Source organism: Setaria viridis, chromosome 4 (genome assembly GCF_005286985.2).
Source record: "Setaria viridis chromosome 4, Setaria_viridis_v4.0, whole genome shotgun sequence".
Taxonomy (NCBI): Eukaryota; Viridiplantae; Streptophyta; class Magnoliopsida; order Poales; family Poaceae; genus Setaria; species Setaria viridis.
Window position 1 is genome coordinate 39025378 of NC_048266.2, and position 7758 is coordinate 39033135.

The 7758-nt window shown below is 48.4% G+C and overlaps 1 protein-coding gene across 1 annotated transcript; it reads right to left on the reverse strand.

Moving 5' to 3' along the window:
• Positions 1 to 5419: 5419 nt before the first annotated feature.
• Positions 5420 to 7544, reverse strand: LOC117852005 (alpha-amylase type A isozyme). The gene is made up of 3 exons (XM_034733921.2): positions 7162 to 7544; positions 6093 to 7043; positions 5420 to 5999 (listed from the first exon to the last, which is right to left on the reverse strand). Exons 1-3 carry the CDS (start codon positions 7369 to 7371, stop codon positions 5724 to 5726), a joined length of 1437 nt encoding a protein of 478 aa, XP_034589812.1. The 5' UTR covers positions 7372 to 7544; the 3' UTR covers positions 5420 to 5723.
• Positions 7545 to 7758: the final 214 nt, after the last annotated feature.

Genomic DNA, 7758 nt, shown 5'->3' on the forward strand with positions numbered 1-7758 from the left:
GGGTTTGCTCTGGGGGTGAAAAATTGAAAATAGAGTAGCCAATTGACCATTTGAAGAGAAAGGAAGTTGCTTCTTGGGTTTTGCTTGGTGATAACGCACCAACCACACACACCCATAGGGGAGGGGTGCGCTTCGGTGGTACGGCAATGTTAAAAAAATTAATCATAGCACAGCTCATATTGAGGAAATCTATTTGGATTGTCATGTTCCAAATTACAGTACTGTGTGACAAAGCTACAGCCTCTGTGGCTCCCGACCCAACGACATCACGAGACTAAATGATATGAAGTTTATTTATCTCACACTTGACCCCACACCAGTACGTGACTTGAGGCTGTTGCAGTGTCTAGCAGGAGCTTCTTATTCATCCTCTTTTTTTTCTTTCTTCCGTTCTTTTCTTTTTCCTCAAAAATCATGGAGGGGCTGAAGGTGGCTCCACTATCCGAGAGGCGGTAGGGTACTTGAGCCCCCCCCCCCCCCCCCCCCCCCCCCACACACACACACTACTTGATGTGTTCTTGCTACTGGTGACACCACGCAGATAACCTACATGGGAGAAAGCATGCATGCATCAATACTCCTTGATAGCTACAACCAAACCTCTCCACGGCATACCCAGCAGATGCAGTACGACCATACCCGTGACATCGATAGCATCACATACGTCCTAGTCCGCCGACTTGATCGCCACCAGGTGAAGGATCGTGGCTAAAGCGAGCACCAGTGAGTATGGAAATACGAACCACGCGATGCACGTGACCGCAGGCATAGGATTGGGGTCTTACCCTCCCTCCTGTGCAGGGAAAGTGCGGAAATATGGACCACGCAACGCGCTTGACATGCACAGGGACGGAGCTTAGGCTAGACCAAAAAGGGCCATGGCCCCCTTGTTCCGTGTAAACTTCCATTGATTGAACAGTAATATTTATATTGTTCATTAATACTGCTTAATTTAGTGGACCGGTCACACCTCTATTCTTTTGGTTAAGCTCCGCCTTCGCTCCTGCGCATCCAACCTCTGATGAGTTGTCCTTGTGTTTCTTTTATTTTTTTAGAAGAAAGAAAAGAAATGGAGTTTTTCAAAAAAAATTGAAAATGTCCTTGTGTCGTTCATGGTCTCGCTGGCACCATTTGGCATGTAGAATAGGATCATGCTTTCGGAGGAAGAGAAATGAGGTTGTTTCATAGGTTTTGCTTGGCGATAAGCCGATGACGCACCAACTAGCAACCGCCGCGAGCCCCAGCCTGTGGCCCACGCTGGGAAGAAGATCCTTCCAATCTGGCAGCGGCAGGACGCTGGCTGATTCGCTGGATTAGATAGTGTTGGCGCTAAAAATCACTGATCGAATTCCCAGCGTCGGACACACGACCCGGGAGAATCTGCTTAGCTCCTGTTCAGGTGATCGCCCTGGTGCGGTTCGCGCGGCATGCCAGCCAATCTGACCTGTTGATTGGCAAGGAAATAAACGTATCAGTTCCTAGAGGTTACGATCGGCTAAGGTTCCGATCTTGAGAAAGCTTATCAGCGAATCGGCCGATTTGCAGTAATAAGGAAATCGGCTATGATGCAACCAATTACCAGGCAACGTTTATAAAGAAGACTGCTAGAGTAATCTAAACAACGCTACAGTAGCAACACTAGGAACAGATCTAATCGGCTATGCATGAAATAGGTGGATTAAACAGCAAAATACAAGAAAAGCCGAAAATACTGATTCCTAGCTGGATAACTGGTGATAGAACTAGAACAACAGGTAAAACCTAGAATTCTAGTAAGTATTGATAACTGGTGAATAAATCTAAACGAAACGACAGCGATGCGCCCGAAGTTAAAGCTTAGAAATTACTCGATAAACGGAACTTACAAGATCGGCCGGAGGTCAAGTTGATGCAGCCCCGCCAACCCGTTCGAACTCGTGAAAAAGAAGAAAAAGTGTTGGCGAAGTCACCTGCTTGAAAGTAAGTACGAGGAAAAAGTAGTTTGTTGTATTGAGTTGATGATGATTACAGATCTACAAGGGTGGCTATTTATAGCCCCGTACAAACGACTTCTTATCCGACTAGAACTCTATCCCTAAATTTAAACAGAAAACGAATATTTACAAGTACGATTCGTACTACTTTCACGCGCTTCATGGGCTGATCCTTCTTCATCTTCATAATCCTCTTTAAGCCCACACCGGCCCAACTATTCCAACCTCCCAATCCTAATCGGCCGATCACCTCTTTGGCAAGGGGGTAGCCGATCAGGCTCACATGTCGAGGACTCGGACTCATTCCGACGCTGGGGACAAAGGTCGGACGAGGCGGAGATCCTCCCTTGGAGGGTCGGGCGCGTCCGATCCCAAACCTCAGGGGTCGGGCGAGGCGGAGATCCTCCCTTGGAGGGTCTGGCGCGTTCGATCCCAAGCCTCCGGGGTCGGGCGAGGCGGAGATCCTCCCTTGGAGGGTCTGGCGCGTCCGATCCCAAGCCTCCGGGGTCGGGCGAGGCGGAGATCCTCCCTTGGAGGGTCGGGCGCATCCGATCCCAAGCCTCAGGGGTCGGGCGAGGCGGAACTCCAAGGATCAATCGGCCGATCCTTGACTGTAGCATTAACTGACCGATCCTCGACTGTAGCACCAATCGGCCGATTTCCAATCGTCGCCCTTGTATCTCGCCGCATCTCCTAATTCCTTCCACTTCCAACGCCGATTTTACACGTGTCAAAATCTGGCGTCAACAGATAGGGATCGGGCCTGGCCGGCCACGCTATATCTAGATGCTTATTAATATCTATGCACCTAAAAAAGCCAAAACGACTTACAATTTGGAACGGAGGGAGCAGCGACTAATACAAAGATGACTATAGTGGTTCTTAGGAAAAGAACATACAAAGTAACTAAGAACATGCAGTCATGCAAGGTGAAGTAGACTCCTGATGATAGTGAGTAGGATCCTTATTAAGAGTCTTATAGTTGGAAGCGCGAAACTGAATATTAATCTCCACAGAATCCTCAAGACGTGACCTAGTTATTCACGGAGATGCTTCTCCATGAGCAAAATGTGCTTACGATTATCCCTGGTAATGAGCATGCATTGACAAGAAGAAGTGTAAGCCTTAGGAACAGGAGGGCCGGCGAGGATCACTTGGCCCGTCTCAACATTTTCCCAGGCCTCAAATTCGGGAGCTTCATTTGTGAATCGATCCTAAAGAATGTGATCAGCCTAAACTCTATATAACAATTATTCATTTAAACCCCAATGGTCTTTTAAATTTACTATTTTATTTCATGTCATTAGTTTTAATCCAAAATTTATAAATCCTTAGTTTATACAAATTCTAGTGGCATAGTAATAGGCTCATTCGTTCATGTCTTTGTTCAAAATTTGGCCTTGATCTAATGGATATAACAAGTACTCTCTCCATAATGTGAGGGCCCAAGCTTGAAGACAATGGGAGGAGAAGAGAGAGCTCAGATGGAGAGGCAAGAGGATGAGATGATGAAAAATGTAAACCTATTATCCTCTTGCCCCTTGGGCTCCTTTTATTCAATTCGTAGGAATTCGTAGGTAGTATGGGAAATGACAAATTTGCTCTTGGATTTTTACAAGGAGCAATCTAAGCCACATGACTAGGATAGTCTAGCCATTGTCATCTGATAGATATTGTTGCACGAAAGTAGTAATACTCATCGTATTCCATTGTAGGTTAAACAAAGCATGCCATACAGAGTACACCGGTTTATTAAATTGACACTGAAATCTGAATTGATTTGACGCTCAAATATGAAAATTAATATTGTTATATAGTTTGGTCTCGAAGATATCATTTAAGAACTAAATTTGGTACCAGCATGTTTTAATCAGCGCCTCCAGAGTACACCAATTTATTAAATTAATGACACAACAAAGAACATCAATCCATACTTGTCCATAGCTTGACTACATCATCGCGGTCTCGCCTCAACCACCGATCCCAAGGAGGTGAGTGGCTAATGAGATGTAGATTGAGTAAGAGACAGCCAAAGAAATGGAAATGTGGTTTGCGAGATTGGGATGTGGTTTGCGAGAAGGGAATAGATATGAGGTAGCTACTGGAAGACACACGGGCTAGGATCATCGGCGGTGTCCAGGCACAAGCACCGGACGATGACGCAAGAACCACTATCGCCACTCTACAACATGGGAAACTTGTGCGTGAGAGAATTTTGGGAGCTAGCATTTCCAAGGGGGGTAAAGGAGGCGCGGGCAAGGAGGTTTGGGTTGGGACTGCAGTAGGTCTATACGGGAAGATCAATTCTACCGAATGTTTTGATAGAATGTTCTTTTTTTCAGTCCCTAGGTGCGAACGAGTCTCAAGCTGAGTTGGTTAGATGGTCTCAATAGGACTCCTCAGGTCTGGGTTCGACTCTCTGTGGTAGCTTCAGGTTGGGTTTAAAAAAATTGCCCAGTGGTAGTCTCACAATGGGTCACGGGCTCCAGGAGATTAACAATTAAAGAGCTCACTAGCACATGTCGTATTAAAATATGCCTAAAAAGCTTTGGGGAATTAGGGGAGGTAAAGAAGAGACAACGCCTCTTAAGTACTCCTTCCGTTCCAAATTGTAGGTCATTTTGGTTTTTCTAGGTTCATAGATATTATTATGCATCTAGATATACCCTATATCTAGATGCTTAATAATATACCCTATATTTATGCACCTAAAAAAGCCAAAACGACCTACAATTTGGAACGGAGGGAGTAGTGACCAACACAAAGATGACTATAGTGGTTCTTAGTAAGTGAACATACAAACTAACTAGCTAAGAACATGAAGTCATGCGAGGTGAAGTAGACTCCTAACGATAGTGAGTAGGATCCTTATTAAGAGTCTTACAGTTGGAAGCGCGAAACTGAATATTAATCTCCACAGAATCCTCAAGACGTGACCTAGTTATTCACGGAGATGCTTCTCCATGAGCAAAATGTGCTAACGATTATCCCTGGTAATGAGCATGCATTGACAAGAAGAAGTGTAAGCCTTAGGAACAGGAGGGCCGGCGAGGATCACTTGGCCCGTCTCAACATTTTCCCAGGCCTCAAATTCGGGAGCTTCATTTGTGAATCGATCCCACGGTTGGGTTGCAGAGCTGCAACTCACCCAAGAGCGCAAGTGGATGGCTGCAGGCCGATGGTGGCCTGTTGTTGGGAAAGTTCTTAGGGATGATGAATCTTGTATGTGTTACTTGCGGGCTCGCCTCGAATACGCTTAGACTCTGAACCTTGAACTTGTGCACGCTTCGAAAAGAAAGGTGGGGAAAACTTATTATTCTCTAGAAAATGAAGTGTATAGCCATGAGAGGGAGAGAGCTGAGAACAAGAGCTCTGGATCATAAGCACTAACAGAGAATCAGAGGTAAAGAGCTAAAACAAGGAGTGTAAAGAGCTCAAACAAGGAGTGAGGCTAGATCATCTAGAACGTTACATATGGCTCAACTGCCTCTCTCATCCTCTTGTACAGAGGAAAATCACTTATTTTATTTATCATTTTGTATACAACTCTCAGGTGTATCAATCCTGTGTGCTGCTATATATAAATGGTTTACTTACCCCAAATTGTGTTACTCTTATCTGCGTCTTTCAGAGAAACAGATCGTACTGCCTATGGTCATCACTCATCAGAGCTTGACATTCAGACCAGCAACAGGAACAGCAACCATGTTGTTTGCGTGTCCGAAACGTCAGTTTTTCAGTAGTTCGAGTCTATGCCCGAGTCACTTCTTCGCTGCCGCCTTTCTCCCAGACGGCGTAGTCCTTGCCGTGGGTAGCAACCTCAAACCCTACCGGGATAAGGTGCCCGAGGTCGTACCTGGACCCGATCTTCACGATCACCTTGCCGTCGATCTCCGCCACGTAGGCGTCGCCATCATGCTCGAGGATCGTCAGCTCGCTCGTCGGCGTGATGCCATTGCGCTTCCGCACCGCAACCAGTGCTGCGATCTCGTCCTTGAACCCCCAGTCGAAGAAATGGTCATAGAACTGCAGTTGATCAAGAGACCACATTCACTATCAGAGATCATGTCGATGTCCAATAATGCAACAAGTAGAATAACGGCAGCTATATGTACTCACAATGCATGGGTTGCCGGGGTGCGTGAGGATGTAGGCGTAGCCCTGCATGACCTTGTCGTGGGGGAACGGCCATTGGGCCTGCGTGGAGCCCGTGTCGTGGTTGTCGACGAAGGTGACGGCCTTCGCCGGCCACCACCCGATGACGCCGGGCGCCTTCCCCTCCGTGTCGATGAGCCTCCACAGCTCACCCTCCACGGCGGCGTTCAGGATCCCCTTGGTGGTGAAGTCGAACACCGTGGCCGGCGACGCCGCTCCGCCCACCTTGTCCACCCAATCCACCAGTGCCTGCCGGTGCGGGTCCTGATCATACGCGGGCTTCCCGTCGTCGCCAGCAGGCACCATCTTGTCCCATATCTCGGCGACGACGAAGCTCGGGGCCGTGCCATTGATGTAGACTCTGGCGACCTCTGCAGAGTAGCCCCTGGCGAAGTCGAGGCGCCATGCGTCGAAGCCTAGGTCAGACTTGAGCCATAGCATCCACTCGGTGAGCTCCCGCTGGACACGGTCGTTGAGGTGGTCGATGTCGGGGGCTCCGGGGAAGTCGGCGCCCGTGTCGAGGTTGCCTGTGCCGTCCGAGTACTTGGCGTCGTCGCGGCAGATCATGTGGGCGCGCCAGTCGAGGCGGCTGTCGGGTGTGCCGCCCTCGAAGATGCAGTAGATGCCGCGGCTGTCCTTGTAGTCGGCGCACCGGTGGTTGATGACGATGTCCGCCACCGCCTGCACGCCCTTGTCGTGGAACGCGGCGATCAGGGACTTGAGCTCCGCCGCCGTCCCGTACTTGGACGCGTCCAGGTCGTATAGACGACCAGGCATGTAACCTTCGCTGGAGACGGAGTGGGACGGCGGCGGGAGCCAGACGTGCGTGACGCCAGCGGCAGCAATGTCGTCGACCTTCCCCATCAGGTTGTTGTACCACCCACCCGTCTGCTTCGACGACTCCCAGTTGAACCCCTGCACCAGCTCAATTCCTTCAGAGAGAGATATCAACGACGAAGCTGAACAACCTACGGGATGATCGCATGATCAGTCAGATCAAAGGGCATCGGCCATGATCGGATGAATTGGTTACCTGGAACAGGACCTGGCCGGATGACAGTCCCAGGAGGAGGAGCAGGGTCGACAGGCAGCACATGTGCCTGTTCCCCATCCCCATTGCTCTCTCTCTCTCTCTCCCTCTGCTTCTCTGTTCCTCTCTCACGCAAGCAGTCTCTACACTGACCACTAGCTTGGAACTGGATCGGACGAGATGGTGAGTGTGGTGAGCTCGCAGTAGGAACATGCCGGGTATTTATAGGCAGAAAGAACCACAGAACACAATTTGGTAGCAGTAGCTTATCCGTATTGTGGATAACGGATAATGGATTTGCACCGAACTCCGTGACAAGTTATTTCTTCCCCAGGCAACTCAAGATCACAGCTGAAGAAGATGATGAATTGATGGTGGTCAAGTCAATGAGGATGGCTGGCACAAATTTCCAAGACAAAAGAGGATGTTGGAATTGAAACCAAGAAGAACCGTTTCTAGAGTACCAGTTTTTTACGGGGAAATAAGCATGGATCACTTAGGGCAGTCCCAATGCGACATTGATGATAGTTTCTATCCCTCTTAATTATCATGCCAACTAAGCAATTTGCTGATGTGGCAGTAGATTTATTATGAAGAGAG

Excerpts from the sequence above, each read along its gene's own strand:
- LOC117852005 (XM_034733921.2), bottom strand. The coding sequence starts at position 7,371 with ATGTTCCTACTGCGAGCTCACCACACTCACCATCTCGTCCGATCCAGT. Across the intron at positions 7,044-7,161 it reads CCGGCCAGGTCCTGTTCCAG|GGGTTCAACTGGGAGTCGTC; the intron begins GTAACCAATTCA and ends GAGCTGGTGCAG. Across the intron at positions 6,000-6,092 it reads ACCCCGGCAACCCATGCATT|TTCTATGACCATTTCTTCGA; the intron begins GTGAGTACATAT and ends GATCAACTGCAG.